The sequence below is a fragment of the Carex rostrata genome, chromosome 7 (assembly GCF_964058835.1).
Source record: "Carex rostrata chromosome 7, lpCarRost1.2, whole genome shotgun sequence".
NCBI lineage: Eukaryota > Viridiplantae > Streptophyta > Magnoliopsida > Poales > Cyperaceae > Carex > Carex rostrata.
In genome coordinates this window covers 4,399,576-4,419,499 of record NC_135924.1, presented here as the reverse complement: position 1 = coordinate 4,419,499, position 19,924 = coordinate 4,399,576, and the positions used below count along the sequence as shown (strand labels likewise).

General features: G+C 32.9%; 2 protein-coding genes and 1 long non-coding RNA gene across 5 annotated transcripts; all 3 read left to right on the top strand.

Moving 5' to 3' along the window:
- Nucleotides 1–353: 353 nt before the first annotated feature.
- LOC144556515 (UPF0496 protein 4-like) lies at nucleotides 354–3,138 on the top strand. 2 transcript variants are annotated; one of them, XM_078304894.1, is made up of 2 exons: nucleotides 354–541; nucleotides 1,438–3,138. In XM_078304894.1, exon 2 carries the CDS (start codon nucleotides 1,444–1,446, stop codon nucleotides 2,482–2,484), a length of 1,041 nt encoding a protein of 346 aa, XP_078161020.1. In that variant the 5' UTR covers nucleotides 354–541; nucleotides 1,438–1,443; the 3' UTR covers nucleotides 2,485–3,138. The 2 variants fall into 2 exon arrangements, with proteins under 2 accessions (XP_078161020.1, XP_078161019.1); XM_078304893.1 differs by having other exon boundaries at nucleotides 438–629.
- A 1,158-nt stretch (nucleotides 3,139–4,296) lies between these two features.
- On the top strand, nucleotides 4,297–6,441 carry LOC144557330 (uncharacterized). 2 transcript variants are annotated; one of them, XM_078305897.1, is made up of 6 exons: nucleotides 4,297–4,678; nucleotides 5,234–5,265; nucleotides 5,473–5,595; nucleotides 5,680–5,926; nucleotides 6,015–6,102; nucleotides 6,270–6,441. In XM_078305897.1, exons 2-5 carry the CDS (start codon nucleotides 5,239–5,241, stop codon nucleotides 6,077–6,079), a joined length of 462 nt encoding a protein of 153 aa, XP_078162023.1. In that variant the 5' UTR covers nucleotides 4,297–4,678; nucleotides 5,234–5,238; the 3' UTR covers nucleotides 6,080–6,102; nucleotides 6,270–6,441. The 2 variants fall into 2 exon arrangements, with proteins under 2 accessions (XP_078162023.1, XP_078162022.1); XM_078305896.1 differs by having other exon boundaries at nucleotides 5,470–5,595.
- Nucleotides 6,442–10,511: 4,070 nt separating this feature from the next.
- LOC144556437 (uncharacterized) lies at nucleotides 10,512–11,455 on the top strand. Its single transcript, XR_013512445.1, has 3 exons — nucleotides 10,512–10,874; nucleotides 11,032–11,119; nucleotides 11,287–11,455. It is a non-coding gene; the product is annotated as an uncharacterized LOC144556437 (long non-coding RNA).
- Nucleotides 11,456–19,924: the final 8,469 nt, after the last annotated feature.

Sequence of the window (19,924 nt, the reverse complement as noted above, 5' to 3'; positions counted from 1 at the left end):
ACACCCGCTTCCACTCGAATTCATATCACCTAAGGTAACAGAGTATTTTTGTTTGTATTCAGACCGTTCGATCAGTATCTGATCGGTCGGATTGGTCTGAGTTTCGATCGAACGGTCGAAAACTTAACAGAAACATGTTATTACCTCAGAGGATATTGATTCTTGCCACTTGCAGACGAGTAAACGACTAACTCTACGGAACCGAAAATCCTCTACATTCTAGTTGATTCTCGATTCGCGTCCGGACCAGGTCCACTCATCCCAATGTTGGTATAGAACAAAGTTTCCAGTAAACCACCATTACGTACGCTCGATTTCTATTCAGGGACACGTGTTACTCTTGCAGGCGCTATTATTGTGTTGCCTGTTCGTAATCAAACCCCAGTCCACAGAGATCTAAATTCAACGGATTCAGACGATATATACTAGACAAATAAGAAAGAGCGCGTTAGGAAATTTCGCAGCAGCCATATATTGAATTGAATTTTGATTTGGTCGCTCAAATCGTGCTTCTCTTCGATTATTATTAGTCTTCCATACTGTAAGCTTCTGCTTTTCATTTTACTTTCCTTGTTGTATTTCACTTGCAACATCTGATATTCATCTTAAATTTGGGGAAATTCATAGAGGTAATTATTACTGTTTATATCAGATCTGAGAAATTTAAAGCTTGATAAGGTCATTTGTTAGGTGAAACACTGTTATTTGTTGTGGTATTGATCTTTCTGAGGTCATGTTAAACAAGGATCTTTTGTTCTTTTGTTCTTTTGTTGAATCAAACAAGAGAAGGTACTGAAATTAGTAATAATCAGAGTAACTTTTCAATCAGGTCTGGTATACGCATGTATAACTAATTTGTTTTTCTAAATGCTTTCCTTTTGATTGATTTGTTTTTAGTCATCTATCTATACTAGGAATTGCAACTTTGTAAAATACAATCGAATAAAATCTTATTATGGAGTCTTATACATATTTACGTTAATATATTAATTAGAGATTTGATATTGGTTTGATTAGTTTGATTTCTGCTTAAAAAAAAGCCAGATGATGAAAAATTATCACATCCTGTTTATTTGGGGGCTGGATCTATACACAAAAAGTTCTTCTATCCCAATACCAAAAAAAAAAAAAAGATTTAAATGATTCTGTAAGGCATGAAGAAAGGTCAAAGTTGTATGTAAATAATTGTTTAATTGAAGGTACAGTGTGAAATATTGGTCTATAAGAAGATGAAAATAAAAAGAGTAATTTTTTTTAGATATGTCTTGTAAGGCTGTAAAAGTGCCTTTCTTGAAATCATGTTACGGGGCAAATATAGGAACAAATAAGAGGGTACACAATATTAGAAACAAGTAGAACTTATATACCATGTGATAGATCCCACAATTTGATTTACTATGTTGATAACCAAATTACTTTCATTTTGTCGTGTTACAGTTCAACATGAGCCATTCACATGAAAGTCACCGTGCCGCACTCCCCTTTTTCGGAAACCCATTTCGTGTCATCCGCCACAGAAAACCCTCCCATCTCTCTCCGAAACTAGCGTCCTTACAAGCGTCATTTGAGGAAACCCTAGCCCTAATTCTCCAGAAACTCAAACCAAAAGATGCATCAGATATTTTTACCCTTGCTTGGATGAAACAAGCCGTGGACAGCTTGTCAGAGGCGCACTTGCAAATTGCGAATCTAATAACAGAGCTTGAGTTCCCAGTTTCAGATTGGGAAGAGAAATGGATGGATATTTACCTGGATAGCAGTGTAAAACTACTCGACATTTCTCTAGCCCTAAAAGCTGAGCTGGCACGATTTGACCAAGGTCAGCTGTTACTTCAATATGCTGTTCATTTGGTTGATTCCTCTGAGAACAACAACTTGTCTGACGAGAAACTCAAGCGGGCCCACAAGTCAGTTCAAGAGTGGGTTGAGAAATCAGGGCTGAGGAGCTCCAAACTTGACAGCTGTTCAGGCATTTTAAATGGACTTGCCGGAAGTCTCTTCACAGGTAAAGTGAAAGACTCAGCTAAGGGTCGGGTGCTTTTACGTGCTTTGTATGGAGTCAAGGTTATTATGATTTTGATTGGTGGTGCTTTGATATCTGTGTTGTCGGGTAATTCAGCTTCATTGGTGGAGTTGCAGATTTCTGATAATTTCGCTTGGTACAATGCATTTAGTGATTTGAAAAGTGTCATTTACGAGAAAATCAGATCATCTGGTTTGGAGGGGAAAACAAGTGCTGTGAAAGAGGTGAAGGACGTGGAGGTCTCAGTAAGAAACTTGAGCGAGTTGATAAAACAAAAACAGGAATGCATGGAAGTCGGGTTTGGGGAGTGTGTATCGGATTTGAAAGAGAATGCTGAGAGGCTTCGGGTTGGTTTGGAATTGCTGTCGAAGCGGGTTGAGGATTTCTTTCAAGTTGTGTTGTCAGGCCGTGATGCTCTCCTTTGTAATCTCAGGATTTGTGATGCGAATGTCAAGTCATGACTGTACAGAAAATGATTTTAGGGTTCAACTTCTCTCCATGGGGTGTTGTTCAAGTTGGAGAGGTACATGTCCTACATGTCCACTGTCGGATCAAGATTCGACGGTCCAGATTGCACCTGTTCCAAAGGGCAGTCGGGCTGGTAGGTGCAAGGTATGGTTTTTTGAAATCATTCTTAACTTGAATTTGCACCTGCACCGGGACCTCTCCAATTTGCACGCATTTAACTGGAGAGAAGTTGTACCCATATTATTGGTAGTTATGAGGTTAGAAATAGAATGTAGAATTTGCCCTCTTTAGTTGTATAGAATTTGGGTGAGTTCCATCCAGAGATATTTGCCGATTGATAAAAAATATAACATTCTAAGATGTGCTGTTCTGTAACTATAAATAACAGGCAGTCCAGGTAATCCTGATTTTGAATGTTGGATTGTTATCTCGTGTCGAGATCTGATGAAGGAAGGATCTATTAGTTGAACTCTGTACAACAAAGAGAGGGACAATGCTACTTTAGATGCTAATATATAATGATGTATGCGTATTGGACTATTGGTATATTGGTATATTAGCTATGGTGTATTATCTCGATTGTAATAATATTTGCATGAATTATTTGCCAGATGTGGTAATTGAAAAGTTCACCTGTTTGGTTTGGAGCTGTATTTGCTATATTATGTTATTATCCAATCTTACCTTTCAAATGTATACAGAGATAAATTGAGTATTACGTGATGGTTGTGAATGTTTTCTAATCCCAAATACAAAGGAATGTATGTGAACAAGTTGCTATATTTGCGATGGATAAGTATAAGAAAATGCAAAGGGGGCCATTGATAAGTCTTAGTTTGTACAAGTTTAATAATTTGAAAAAAATATTTAAATTAGGTTTTTCTATTACATATTTATAAATTTATTCTTTTAAATCCATGATGATTGAATAATTGATGAATATGCGAAAGTAATTTCGTAAGTAATTTCTTCTCAAATATAAATTTGCGATATTTGTACAAAAACTTACAAAGTATTGCAAACGTATATAAACTAGAATGTGAAGAAACCAACATGAAAGGATCTGAATCTCGCACTGACAATCCTAAAGGGGCCAATTTCAACCTGCTAAGTAAATTTTCCGAACATATACTCTTCTCTTTACACACATTGTTACTTAATTTCAACTCCAACATCCTTAAAGAAAAGATTAAAATTTTACTTTTAAGAGCTCAAACTTAGAAGAATAATTTTGTCTTTTGAATATCAGTGTCACATCAATGCACTTAGTAGTGATAAGTTCCAGAACTAGCGTACCAGTGCCAATCAAATTCCTGTTGTGAGGTCTTACATTTCCTTCCTGTTGTGGCATGCAAATTTGCGAGTTAAAAGTTAAAGTTGCATAGTCACATCACCACATGCGAATCCGTTAATGTGAAATTCGAACCCTTTAAGCTCGATGCTTAAATATCCTCAATATATTATTGCCGCTTCACTTCTCCCATTCTCCCTGTGTCTCACAACAACCCTCTCTCTCACACTCTTCTACCCCTCTCTCTCTTACACCGCTCTCGTACACTTATTATGGACCCGAGGAAGCGTAAACAACCCGACATCGATTTGAATGAGGATCCGATACCTCAAGTGGATGACAATTGGAAAAAGAGATCCGACATCGATTTGAATGAGGATCCGATACCTCAAGTGGATGACAATTGGAAAAAGAGATCGGCTATTCTTCGCATCCGAAATAAGGCTGTTATGTGAGATTTCTCACACTTAATTGTTTTGCCAATATCTTATTATTTCATGAATTTTTTTGCGGCAAGTTTTGCACTACAACTGAGATAATAATTAAAGATTGTTTCTTCTCTTAAATTGGATGAGCTTGCACAAAAAAGATTGTTTCTTTCTTATTTAACTAGTTCTGGAAATGCCAGAATTAGCATTTCTATTTTTGATGTATTCATACATTTTAATAATTTGGATACTTTCTTGACTGTGGTTGTTCTTTTGGTAATTGAAGATACTAAATTGGTTTACATGGTAAATTATATGACAAAATTGTTGTGTGGTCGTAGAGCGCGGGTTTTATACAAAAGGACTGATGCAGAAGAAATAAACAAAAGCACCAAGGAAAGAGTTACAAGGGCTTTACTGGATGCAAAATGGTATGAGGAAAGGTTCAATACAGAAGCCACTGATAAAGTATGGTTTTTTCTTCATCTTCTTCTTTTCTTTTTTCTTTTCAAAATCAATTTAATATTTGTTATGTAGGTTCTGTTTTTCTTCTTTTGATTGGCAATTAAATTGGGTGCTTTCCATGCATTATAGAATTGTTTAAACTTCTCAAATCAGAATGACTAGACTATGAAATCGGATTCGTAATTCTACCTTCTTTCTTGCTCAATAAAAGTTTTATTGAACAAGTTTCCGTATTCTACCTTCTTTCTTGCCAAGTAAAAGCTGTTCTAATTTTTGTCCTTTCTCTATTCCTCTTCTTAGCATGCTTACCAAATGAGGGTTAGTATGCTTATCAATCTCGTACCAAACACTTCAGACACTATTCAAGGTATGTGTGCCAGTGTATTTTGTGTGTTAAAACTAGGATTTTGTACTTCAGATTTGTAACCGGGAGAGAGAGAGATCTTGCAAACTCAAGACAAATAATCTTGAAATAACTGTTTTTCATCTTAAATTTTTTTTTCTCAAGGTATTATCTTGAACAAGTGTTGACCAGTTGTAGTTTTCTAAAATTTTCAGCTGCAATGAAGGTGATTTCTGATGTACCTCAGGTAGAGTTCTCTTGGAAGGTTCTTATTTTATAGATTTCGATCAATTTTATGGTCTGAAACAAATGAAATAATTGGTTCATTTTGTTATATGTTTATCATACTGGGACCATAACCTTCCAGCAAGTTGCCAGATTTTGTTTTGTTTTTGCAATTTTGATCCTGTAAAATGATGAGATTTGGATTTACTTTTATTTTCAAATTCAGCAGCAGCTAATTCCTGATCACTCTGGAGGAAGTTCATCGGAAGTTCAATGGTTCAATATTTGGATACTCCTTGAGAGTTTATCAGTGACCGATGTTTCTAGCAGGGCCCAATGTTGGCCTAAAATTGTAAGAGTCCTGATAATTCATGTCTTAGTTAATTTATTTGAAATGCTATTTGGACTGAATCTAACTGTTTAGTACCTCAAACAGGAATTGCTTTTTGCATTGATTGGCTGTCACACCAAAACAATCCACGCTGTGCTTCTGGCATTTATTGGCTCTCACGCTAACACTATCTACACTGCTCAACAGCAGTATCAGCCATCTTCCATCCTTTACCTTGATGCTTTGGTCCAATCTATCAGAAGCATCAAGAGCCATCTGCAGGAGCGACCGCCTCTGAGAAGAGGGTACTTTGAGGGCAGAATCATCTCCCCTCCGCTACAGCAGCAAGAGGGTACATGAATGTTATGAAATCGGACCATATTTTTAAAATTTGGGACAGACGTTACAACTTATAACTGATGGTTCTGTTCTTTGTTCAGGTCCCAGTGAGTTTCAGAAGGAATTACACGATGAAGTCGTGGCTTTCGTGGACCAAATCCAATAAGAAACATGTCTAGTATGGACAAGGTAAAATATGATATACTTTTTTGGGGATATCTATAAATTACCTCCCTTAAAAAAAGTATAGGAGTTCAGAATGCATGTATACCATTACCCGCACACAAAAACAGTGTTGTTCCTGCTTTTATTTAGTTTCTTTTTCTTGACTTGTTTGCTGGATTTTTCATTTGTAGGTTTTGAAATTGTAAATCATAGTTGTTTGAAGATGCTTCAAGTAGTCATCAGTTCCATTGATTTAGAGATGCTAATAATAGGTTTTATTGTTGCTTCGGAAAAAAAGTATAGAGCGTTAAGCAGTAAATATGACTGCTGATGTATAGAGCTACGCACATTCCTGCACTCTGAGTTTACTGTATGTATCTCATTGTCACATAAAATGTTACTGCTATATTCCAATTCAATGCATACATTTCTCTGTTGATTCCAAGTTTCAATAGAAATATAGATCCATAGCACGGATCGATCAATATAGTCTCAGTTGTATGATTGTATCTGTTGAATTTATTTTTAACAGTATCTGGGTTAACCATGTTAAATATCTCAATTATTTTACTAGACAAGACTATGCTTGTTTTACCAGTAATTGCAGATTTTGCAACACAAATTAAGTCTATATAATCCAATACTTGCACCTACTTTCCAAAAGGAAGCAAATTAATTCCAACTTCCAATAGTGAATTTTGAAAGATTTGGGTGCAACACAAACTTAACCTTCTAGTAGTGTTTGGTCTCTAGAACCAGTGAATAATACAATGGAACAATAATTGCTCATCACCAGTTACAGTAAAACATCAATATTAATTTAGAAAAACTGATACATTGTATATTCAGTGATTTTGAAAATTTCTTTTTGGGTTATCCAATTCTGTACTCTGATACATACCAATATTAGTTTGATTGAAAAAACTGATTGCTTGAGTAGGGTTTAGGATGAGTTGAGATACAATTTTTTTTATTGTTTTTAGATGATATTAAAAGTTGCATCAAATTTTGTAATTTCTGGTATGCCATGTAAAGTCAAGTCAGATTAGTGTTTTCTTTTTGTTGTCCATTAGTTTATTGGTAGAAATATATATTAAGGTAGTAATATGACTTAGCTTATCTTAATTAATGTGCGTACTTAATTTTTTTCTTTTTTCCGCTTTAATCTGCTTACTTTATTTCTTTTTAATTTGCGTTATGCTCAAATGTTTGTTTTGAGCATAATTGCTTTTCTGATTTAGATACACGCAACTTCAAAATGATTAATAAAACAAGGGCTAGACCCTTCTTTTTCCTTTGTCAAAAAAAAAAAGGAAATCATATCCTGCTTATTCCTCTACCAAACACAATATTTGTTTCCTTGACAAAAAATCTAAATATGAAACTAGGATATGCACTATGTTTTATTTTTGCTGTTCACGTACATTACATGTTCTATGTTTTATCATATATACTATGTTTCTTTCCTTATACTTAAATCTGAACACCCTACTATCTTGAATCACTCTTCCAAAATCCCAATTACAAACTTTACTTGAATCAAATATAAATGTAACTGTTTTACACACTTAATTATACAGTAGAGCATAGAGTGGAAAAAACATGTTGCTGCTGTGATGTGCTGTGATTGACACGCTGCGACTTTGGTCTCGTATCATGTCGTGCCGTGATCAAGTTAATGTTTTACGTGTTGTGTGGTGCCGTGACTAAAATGTCAAGGGGTGGTCACGCCACGTGAGTCATGCCGTGCCTTAACGTGCTGTGACCAAACTTGACTCGCGTGATCATTTAATCATAATTTATGTTAGTTTATTCAAGATTCACCATTTGATCAAGATATAATGGTCCTAATTACACGTGACTCGCGTGACTACGTGCCGTACTGTAACTAAACCTTTCGCGTGCTGTGTCATACTGTGCCAAATTTTTTAAAAATAGTCACGGCACGCGAATAATCATAGTACAGGACATGCGAGTCACGGCATGTAACTGATACACGTGCCATGCCGTTATGTACCGTAATTGTGTCATTCCGTAACAGAGCGGTCTCCACCGTGCCATTTTTCCCACTCTAGTAGAGCATGTAGACAATATGAACTACTTTTCCACACCAGAGAAACATGCGTCGTTAAGCCACTTTTGCTCTGCTTTGCACTCGGTACACACTGATCTACAGAGTTCTCGTTACAGAAATCAATAATATTATTCACCACATGCGAATCCGTTAATGTGAAATTCGGACCCTTTAAGCTCGATGCTTAAATATCCTCAATATTATAATTCCGGCTTCTCCCATTCTCCCATTCACAAGTCACAAGAACCCTCTCTCACACCCGAAATTTTTATTAATAGGAAATATAATAAATAAATATTCAAATTGAAGAACGCTTTTGGATTTTTTCGAGATATAGGGAAAACGCGATGATTAATCACGGCATCTGGCTGTTATGGTTTATCACGGCCAGAATTAGCGATACTAATCACACATATTAACTTTAAAAAAAAAAAAAAAAAAAAAAAAAAAAAAAAAATTATGTACGTGACTATCAATCACGGCCAAGCAATATAGGCAAATGTTGTTACTTCATAGGCAATTTCTGTCCGTGATTATCAATCACGGCCAGGATTATTTATTTTTTTTTTTTTATTTTAGTTAATTAATAAGTACGGTGATTAGCATCGCTAATCCTGGCCGTGATAAACCATAACGGCCAGAGGCCGTGATTAATCATCGCGTTTTCCCTATATCTCGAAAAAATCCAAAAGCGTTCTTCAATTTGGATATTTATTTATTATATTTCCTATTAATAAAAATTTCGGTCTCTCTCACACTCTTCTACTCCTCTCTCTCTCTCTCTCTCTCTCTCTCTCACACACACACAGACACACCCCGGCCCCGCTCTCTTACACTTATTATGGCCCCGAGGAAGCGTAAACAACCCGACAACGATTTGAATGAGGATCCGATATCTCAAGCGGATGACAATTGGAGAGAGAGATCGGCTCTTCTTCGCATCAGAAATAAGGCCGTTATGTGAGATTTCTCAGACTTAATTGTTTTGCACTACAACTTAAATAATGGTTAAAATTTCACAATTTGGCTACATTCCTTCAACTTTCTTTTAATTGGATGAGCTTGCGCAAAAAAGATTGTTTCTTTCTTATTTAAGTAGTTCTGGAAATGCGAGAATTAGCATTTCCATAGCCCACATACTTTCTATTTTTGATGCATTCATACATTTTAATAATTTCTTTGGCTCTTGGGGTGATGCCTGAATTGCCTAACTTTTAATGAAAATGATGTATATTAACAGCATTTAATTTGGATACTTTTCTTGATTGTGGTTGTTCTTGTGAATTGGTTTACATGATAAAATTATATGACAAAATTGTTGTGTGGTTGTAGAGCGCGGGTTTTATACAAAAGAACTGATGCAACCGCAGAAAAAATAAACAAAAGCACCAAGGAAAGAGTTACAAGGGCTTTACTGAATGCAAAATGCTATGAGGAAATGTTTTATACAAAGGCCATCGATGAAGTATGGTTTTTTCTTCATCTTTTTCTTTTCTTGTTTCTTTTCAAAATCAATTTATTATTTGTTATATAGCTAGGTTCTGTTTTTCTTCTTTTGATTGGCAATTTGGGTGCTTTCCATGCATTATAGAATTGTTTAAATTACTCAATTTGGGTTCTTTTATATCTACTTGACTAGACTATGAAATCGGAATGATAAAGCTCAATAAATGTTTTATTGAACTAGTTTTCATATTCTACCTTCTTTCTTGCTAAGTAAAAGCTGTTCTAATTTTTGTCCTTTCTCTATTCCTCTTCTTAGCATGATTACCGAACGGCGGTTAGTATATATATCAATTGCATACCAAACACTTTAGACACTATGCAAGGTATGTGTGCCAGTGTATTTTGTGTGCTAAAACTTAAAACTAGGATTTTGTGCTTCGGATTCGTAACCGGGAGAGAGAGTGAGATCTTGCAAACTCAAGACAAATAATCTTGAAATAACTGTTTTTCATCTTACAAATTTTTTTTTCTTAAGGTATTATCTTGAACAAGAGTGTTGACCAGTTGTAGTTTTCTAAAATTTTCAGCTGCAGTGAAGGTGATCTCTGATGTACCTAAGGTAGAGTTCTCTTGAAAGGTTCTTATTTTATAGATTTCGATCAATTTTATGTTCTGAAACAAATGAAATAATTGGTTCATTTTGTTATATGTTTATCGTACTGGGACCATAATCTTGTTATGTTTTTGCAATTTTGATCCTGTAAAATGATGAGATTTGAATTTACTTTTTATTTTCAAACTCAGGATCAGCTAATTTCTAGAGAAAGTTCATGGGAAGTCAAATGGTTCAATGTTTGGATACTCCTTGAGACTTTATCAGTGAGCGATATTTCTACCAGGGCCCAAAATTGGCCCAACTTTGTAAGAGTCCTGATAATTCATGTCTTAATTAATTTATTTGAAATGCTATTTGGACTGAATCTAACTGTTTAGTACCTCAAACAGGAATTGTTTCTGGCATCGATTGGCTGTCACACCAAAACATTCCACGCTGTGCTTCTGGCATTTATTGGCTCTCACGCTAACACCATCTACGCTGCTCAACAGCAGTTGCAGCTGCAACAGCAACAGCAGTATCAGCCATCTTCCTTCCTTTACCTCGATGCTTTGGTTCAATCTATCAGAAGCATCAAGAGCCATCTGCAGGAGCGACCGCCTCTGAGTGGATTTCAATTTGAGGGCAGAATCATCTTCCCTCCGCTACAGCAGCAAGAGGGTACATGAATGTTATAAAATCAGACCATATTGTTTTGCTAGTAGGACATGAAATAATATACAAAAAAAATACCTAAACCTCTGATAGGTTAAATGAAGTTTTCAAAATTTGGGACAGACATTACAACTTACAACTGGTGGTTCTGTTCTTTGTTCAGGTCCCAATGCGTTTCAGAAGGAATTACACGATGTAGTCATGGCTTTCGCGGACCAAATCCAATAAGAAACATGTCTAGTATGGACAAGGTAAAATATGATATACTTTTTTGGGGATATCTATAAATTACCCTCCCTTAAAAAAATATAGGAGTTCAAAATGCATGTATACCATTACCCGCACACAAAAACAGTGTTGTTCCTGCTTTTATTTAGTTCCTTTTTTCTTGACTTGTTTGCTGGATCTTTCATTGTAGGTTTTAAAGTTGTTAATCATAGTTGTTTGAAGATGCTTCAAGTAGTCAGTCCATTGTAGGTTTTATTGTTGTTTCGGGAGAAAGGATAGAGCGTTTAGCAGTAAATATGATAGCTGATGTATAGAGCTACACACATTCCTGCACTCTGAGTTCACTGGATGTATCTCATTGTCACATACAATCTTACTTTACTGTTGTAGTCTCAGTTGTATGATTGTATCTGTTGAATTTATTTTTAACAGTATCTTGGTTATCCATGTTAAATATCTCAATTATTTTACTAGACAATACTATGTTTGTTTTACCAGTAATTGCAGAGTTTGCAACACAAAGTCTATATAATCCAATAGTTGCACGTACTATAAAAATGAAACATGAACTGATATCAAATGAATGAGCAGCTTTCCAAAAGGGAGCAAATTAATTCCAACTTCCAATAGTGAATTTTGAAAGATTTGGGAGTAACACAAACTTAACATTCAAGTAGTGTTTGGTTTCTAGAACCAGTGAATAATACAATGGAACAATAATTGCTCATCACCAGTTACAGTAAAACATAAATATCAATAATTAATAATTAATATACATACTTATTCAGTGATTTTGAAATTTTCTGTTTAGGTTATCCAATTCTGTACTCTGATACATAACCAATATTAGTTTTTGTAAAGTTAAGTGCTTGGGTACTGTTTTGATTGAAAAAACTGATTGCTTGAATAGGGTTTAGGATGAGTTGAGATCCAATTTTTTTATTGTTATTAGATGATATTAAAAGTTGCATCAAATTTTGTAATTGCTGGTATTCCATGTAAAGTCAAGTCAGATTACTGTTTTTTTGGTGTCCATTAGTTTATTGGTAGCAATATGTTAAGGATAGCATGAAATCATATCCTGCTTATTCCTCTACCAAACACAATATTTTTTTCATAATCCAATGTAAAGGCTAGCTTGCTTCCACCTCATCACTTCGTTAAACTCACACTTAAATGGTCCCACCTAAATCATAATCCAATTCCGGAGCTTGGAAAATTGAATAGCTTCAAAAAACTTTTCTTGGTAATCTCTAATGTTTGTGTTGTTGATAATTATATTTCTTAATTTGAAGTATATATAGTAAGAGATTTGTAATGAAGTCATCATGTGCTTTAGCTTTTCTTTCTTTAATATTATCAAAGCATTAATCGATGAATTAGTAATCACAAAAAATATAATGTGTTATTCTTTTAGCACAGCTTCATAATGTATTTTAAGGAAGAATTGTAGGTTTGTTATTGTAGTAATGATGATGCATGACTAATGAATACTTGAATAGGCCAAGAATCAGTCGAAATGGAGAAGGGAAGCGCGGAATTCACATCCCCTCAGGTTAACGGATTGGGTACAATTAAATCGGACGGCCTAATATTATCTTTCGACTTTGGCACGAATATCAAAGCAAAAATAATACTGCCCCTGCGCCATTCCGAACAAACACCGGCTGAGTCTAAATCTGGACCGTCCGTTTCAATTGTGTTGAGTCAGGTACCTGGGAGGATACGGATCCAGAAGTGCGGACCCTTAGCTTTGCGATTTGACAAGCGGGCCCCTCTGCACAGTCTAAGAAACTAAAAAAGGTAAGGTGGGCTGACAAAAGAAAGGAAACAACTCGGACCGGGATAAAGAGCAGAAACAAGTCAGGAATTCTGGTTGGGCTGAGGAAAGAACCAAGTAACAATGAAAATGGGCCAAAAGGAGTTGGGCCGAAAGGGTTGGGCTCAGGAAGAGTTTTATTGAAAGAGAAGAGGTTTCTACTCAACAATTAGCATTCTCTAATGCACCCCCAATGAACCAATTTACTTGGTACGATTACGATTCCGACCGTATCGCACCCGTTAACACCCCTAAATGCATTCTCTCCATTTCTCCTGTCTACTCCAGTCTCTAATGTCCCTTACAACAGGAGATCAAAGCTCTTCAGAAAATATATGGTCAAGAAGATCAGAATATTATTGTGGTTTCCAACTCATGTATTAATTAATTAAAGACATCTGCAAAAACAGGAGATCTGCAAAAGCTATTTATTATTTTGTTGGCTTCTCAAATCTGTCATTGTTTAGAATTTTATGATAAGGTCACCAAGCTTAATTTGCTTTATTAATTATAAGGTTTAAATTACCTAGCATTTTTGTTAGATTTAAATATAGGGACTTACTACCGCTAGTAAGAGCATATTAAGTTCATACATTATACTTACAAAATTGTACATGAATTCACAATTCACATGTAGCAACACAATATATTAAGAATGAAAGGTGGTGGGTTTAATTCATTGTTCTGAAGCCATCATAAATTGTTGTGACAGCCTGACAGATGAATGCTTTTACTTCAAGAAGGAACATGACATTATAATATTGTAGTTATTCTAAATAAAATTAACATTGTAGTTATTGTTGTTTTATCATTACATATTATTTAAAAAAATTTCCAATTCAGCAATTGAAATTAATTGTTTAAACAACTGTTATATTAATACATTCAATAGTATTAATATAAAAATAGAAACAATTGCCAGGGCAAAGTATTTTCTTTTTTATCTTGTCTTTTAATTTTAATTTACCATTTTTGGACGATTAAATGTCCCATGTATTTATAAATTTATATTATAATTAGGAGAGACTGAATGCTTGTTATTTGAGTTTATCAAATTTGAGAGCAACAATTAAATGATTATATTTCACTAAATATTAGACGCAACAAAATATACATTATAAATGATCAGTACTCTTAAGATTGTTGAAGTAAAATTAAAGAAATTCTCTCTACACCAAATTAAAATTTACTAAATAGTAAAATTAAAATTCGGATAGTTAATAAATTTCCCAAAAATGTAAAATTTGGTCAATCTGAATCGTTCAACGTGATGTCCCTATTAAAATATACTTGGAGACCAAATTTTTCATTTTTTGGAAATTTATTACTATTTATTTTGATTTTTTTTAAATTGTTATTTTTCAATAGTCCAAAATTGTCTGAAAACAACAATTTTGTACACATCTTAATAAATACTAAAGAATTCTAAATAATGTGAAATTTGGTCTCCAAGCAAATTTTAATATGGACATCATGTTGAATGGTTCGAATCATCTGTTTAAATTTTAAAATCGCAAAAATGACTTATAAAAATATGGTGTCAAGATGTGTCACCATAAAATGGTGTAATTAGATCCCTCCTCTTATAAGAAAAGTAGCGTTTAGAATTATAATTAAACGACACTTCTTTAATTCTTTTGAACGGGTACCATGAGATCTCATGAAACTAAAATTAATTAATTTGGTATGAAAAGTTTAATCCTGAGTTTGTAAATAATACAAATACAAATTTTAAACAATTATATTGAGAGGAGTGTTCAAATGTTTTAAGTTCTTCATGTCTCATTGTACCTCACATTTTTTTTCTCCATTTTCATAGTCCAAAAAATCGATCTGAACCGATTAACATGATCTCTATATTAAATGTACTTGAAGATCAAATTATATATTTTTTGAATTTTTTTTACTATTTTTGTAGATTGGTACAACAACACAATTTGGGGACAATCCAAATTAAAATAGTGATTTTTCACCTATCTAAAAAAAGTAAAGAATTTCTAAAAATATATAAAATTCGATCTCTAAGCACATTTTAATATGAATTTTATGCTGATTGTTTCGGATGTACTATTTCAACTTAGAATATAGAGATAAATAATACGAGGCACAATGAGTCACAAAAGACGAGGCATTTGAGCCCTCCTCTTATGTTGAAATTATAGTTTTTCGAATTTAAATTTAAGCAATTTTAACAATTAACCAATATTTTAAAAGCAATTCCACTAAAGTTTCTATATCATTTTTTAGTTTGAATTTAACAATTTTAATATTTTTTTTTACCTTTCGTATATTATGCAAATTTAAATTTGAAAAATTTGGTGTACATCTATCAATTTTTCTGAACCAACAATCAAACCAACCACCAGACACTAATATTAATAAGTACATTAATTTGCAGTCTCTCTTTATGATGATCTATCAAAATTTAATGGCTTTGATTCGCCTTTCCTTTCCACTGATTTGATGTTTGGAAAATAAAAATTAAATGAATATTGGTCTGACATACATTATACATACACTTTCTTTACTGTTTAAAATGGAACTACCCATTTAATGTTGGGTGTCTCTCTCTCTATAAGATTTTAGTGAGGATGTCTAGAGATTGAAACTAGACATTTTAATGTTGTACTTTGAAGACACTGCAAATTTACTGCAAATTTTTTGGAATAGTTTTGTTGTTTTATTGCTAGTTGTTTTTATGTGATTGTTCAAAACATATATTAATATTATGTATGTAGATTTAAACGGAGGGAAATATTTTTTATTTGCATCTATAAATTAGTTTATTTGAAAACGAAGTCAACGACAATTAATACACATAATAAACAAAGAATATTAATTAGTGGCATGGAAATGCCTACTTAATTAGATTTTTAAAACAGATGTTAATGAGGTCATATGTATTTTTCCTCATACTAAATTTATTCAGATTATGATTAGATGATCGAGCAATTATATACATCAAATTTAGTATACACAATGTCATTACCTTTTAAAATATAAAATTTGCAGTATTATATCTAATAGTTATTTTTTTTTTTTCAATTTACAAGATTTGTATATTCATAGCCATGTAAAAACAAAGTTATATTTTTATAATAAGACGTGAAAGGACGCTAAAGTAATACTACAAAGAATGAGACAATATCTGCGATAGTACACCAACAGAAAAATATTTTTATCAACTGTGTTGATATTACCGACAGGTGTATTCATGACACATACTGTTCTATTCTTGTAGTGTTATAAACACTATTGTTGAAAGTTTGTAAATCTCTTGTTTGAAACACATAAAAATTATACACAGTATGTTTTCAAATGAACATTTTTTTTTTTGCTGTAATGAAATAACTTAAAAATGAAGAACTTTTTCTTTCTTTCAATTCTGCATTCTAATTTTGATAAGCACAGAAAAAACAGTGGGAAATTGCCAAATAACAACAAAATATATAATAAATAACCTTTTCCTCTGCAGTCTGCTGATCTCTATCTTAAAGCCATGCTATGCTTTGAAAATCACAACACTTTTTCTGCTTTTCTTTCTCATTAAGATCCTTATCTTTTACCCTAATAAAAATTCAACATTTTTCAATTTCTTTAAAAGAACAAATAATTGAATCAGTAGATCATGGAATTTGAAATTTATTGCAAGAGATGTATAGTAGCAAGGTTTGAATCCGAAAATATTAATTTGCATATATTACTTCCAGCCAAAAAAAACCCGTATGTATAATCTTGGTATAATTGCTCTAATTTTCACGTACTACTAGAAAAACATGAATTGTAGAATAAAATATTATTTCTTGATTTAAAGCAAATACAAATTTTCCTTATTTTTTTAGTTACTACCTTAATATTTCAAAAGAGGAGAGATCAAGTTACAACAAGTTATCACAATCATTTTCTACATTTCAAAAGTCCAAATTGTCGATTCAAACCGTTAGATGTGATCTCTACAATAAAATGTGCTTGGAGACCAAATTTTACATTTTTTGAAATTTTTTTTACTATTTATTAAGATAGGTACAAAAACTAGTCAAATTCAGACCATAGAATTTTGTATCCATCTTAATAAATAGTAAAAAAATTTCAAAAAATGTAAAATTTGATATGGGAGCACATTTTATTGTGGAGATCATGTTGAACGGTTTGGATCGACGATTTGGACTTTGAAAATGTAAAAAATGGTTGTAATAACTTGTTGTAACTTGATCCCCGGCCATTTTTATTAATAACCCAAAAAAAAAGTTTTTTACAAAAGTAACCCCAAAATCTGAGTTTTTCCAAATATAACCAAACCGCCAGGCATGCTGGCAGTCCAGTTCCTTACCAGACTGCCAGGAACCTGGGCGGTCCAGTAAGGACCAGACCGCCAGCGTTCTGGGCGGTCCGGTTTTTTTTTTTTTTTTTTTTTTTTTTTTTTTTTTTTTTTTAAGAGAGATCTGATTTTTTTCTTAATATTTTCATTTGTGAAGTTTTAGTTTTTTTTGCTTAGAGCATTTGTCAAAAAATAACGTCATTTAGGGAGAACCCCTGAGCATCCGAAGCATCAGACTTAAAAACAGAAAATACATAAAATGGGCAAAAAGTGACGCAACCCTAAAAACATAAAAGACATAAAAAAAACATAAAATACATAAAAAAAAACATAAAAGACCCTAAAAACTCTAAAATTATAAAGAAAGGTCCAAAAGTCCATGAAGGAAGACTCGGATCGCGAATCTGAGCCCGAAAATGGGCGAAACAAATTTATAGATTGTTTCTGATCCAGTTTTGGGCTGTGGAGTTCCTGTCAAAATTTCAGCCCGATCCGACGGACGGATCAAAAGTTACGCCCCTTTTCGTGAAGCATGCGCAGGACCATATTGCATCACATCTTCTGGTTTTGGTTTGAGAAGATCAGATCGGAGAGAAGCGTGAAGCGAAGTGAATGCTATGTTTTAAACCCTAGGCGTGCGTTTGAAAGAGGTGCGCGGGACTTAAAATGAAATTTTTTTAGCTTTACTGTCGGCTGTTTATAAATAGGCGACACTAATAACTGAGAATTTTTTTTAGCTTTAGTGTCGGCTGTTTATAGATAATTCTTGAATAATCTCTTAGGCTTTTAACTAAACAAAATACCGATCGTTGTACTAAAACTTAAACTGCATTTTTGAGGCACTAAACGATGTTTTTTTTTTAATTCTGATGCTTCGGATGCTCAGGGGTTCTCCCTAAATGACGTTATTTTTTGGCAAATACTCTAAGCAAAAAAAACTAAAACTTCACAAATGAAAATATTAAGAAAAAAAATCAGATCTCTCTCTCTCTAAAAAAAAAAAAAAAAAAAAAAAAAAAAAAAAAAAAAAAAAAAAAAAAAAAAACGGACCGCCCAGGTTCCTGGCGGTCTGGTAAGGAACTGGACCGCCAGCATCCCTGGCGGTTTGGTTATATTTGGAAAAACTCAGATTTTGAGGTTACTTTTGTAAAAAACTTTTTTTTTGGGTTATTAATAAAAATGGGCGCTTGATCCCTCCTCATTTCAAAATTCTGATCTTACAATCAATTATTTAAAAAAAGTTGGGTTATTTTTTCTGAAAAACATATTTGCTCAAAAACATATTTCCTTAAAAAAAAAAACAAGAAGTTGAAAAACATAATATCTTTGTGTTTTTCTTTTTATTATGAACATTGTCTTTTTGCTAATAATTAACAATCTATCATTTTTATTATTATTTTGAAAGAACATATAATAGAAATAGTACATCACGCCATCACGTACGGGATTTGGAATTTAATGCAACATACCTCAGTTAGGTTTGTTTGACAGCTAGCTGACATGATATTATTTCTCATATTTCAAAAAAATAGAAATAAAGTAATTTTCTTTATGACAACAACCAACTACATAATAATATTGTTACACGTCAACTAATTTATAATTTTGTAAGTATATATATAAACTCTATAAAATTTATACATAGATTGCTTGTTTAGAGGAAATTTGCCCAGACAATTGGTAATAAGACCCAATATTTTATATGTAACAAAAATGCTAGAGAATGTGAACCTTCTAATTAAAAAAAAAAAAAGCAAATTAATTTTAGTGACATTATTATAACTCGGAGGCCTTCTAAATTGGTTTCATTATTAATTAAACTCAGTATATATGGAATAACTTGTTCTACAATATTAAATCTGACGTGCATTATATATGTATATCAGATTTGAAACCTTTATATTAATGATTATGAAGTTTGTGCCATCAATGTTGAGATATGTGAACACATAATCATAAAACTCAAATCTTTTCCTTCCATTCAAATAATAAAGAGGAGGGTTCAAATGCCTCCATTTTTTGTGCCTCCACCATGCCTCTATTTTTTAAAACATTAATAACTCAAAATTTAAAACTTAAAAGTTAAAATAAAACCATTAGATGTGATCTATGTTATTTTCTCTATGTGCTCATAAAAAATTATGACATTTCAATTTTATTTTTATATGAATCAATAAGTTCAAAAATCAACGTCTAGAAATGATCCACATTAGTAAGTTTTTAACAAGCTCTTGATGACAATCCAAATAAAATTAAAATGTCATAATTTTTTACACGTGCATAGATAAAATGATGTAGATCATATCTAACGGTTTTATTTTGACTTTTAAGTTTTAAATTTTGAATTATTAAAGCTTTAAAAAATAAAGGCATGACGAAGACACAAAAAATAAAGACATTTGAACCCTCCTCAATAATAAATAGCCTTGACTGTAGAGTGTAGACCCATTTATTACATGAGTTGGAAAGCACTAGTACTATGGCAATGCAAATAGTAAATCAATGGTTGAAGTCTCTCAGTTTTAAATCTTCTGTGGCCTTCTACTGTGGCAATGCAAATGGATGTAATTTCATTGAAACAACATTTATATATCTATATATGTACAGTATGTAAGTAAAAAGCTCAAGTGGGTGCAATGAAACAAAGGCTAAAATAGAGGTTTATATATATTACCTATAAATTTGCAATAT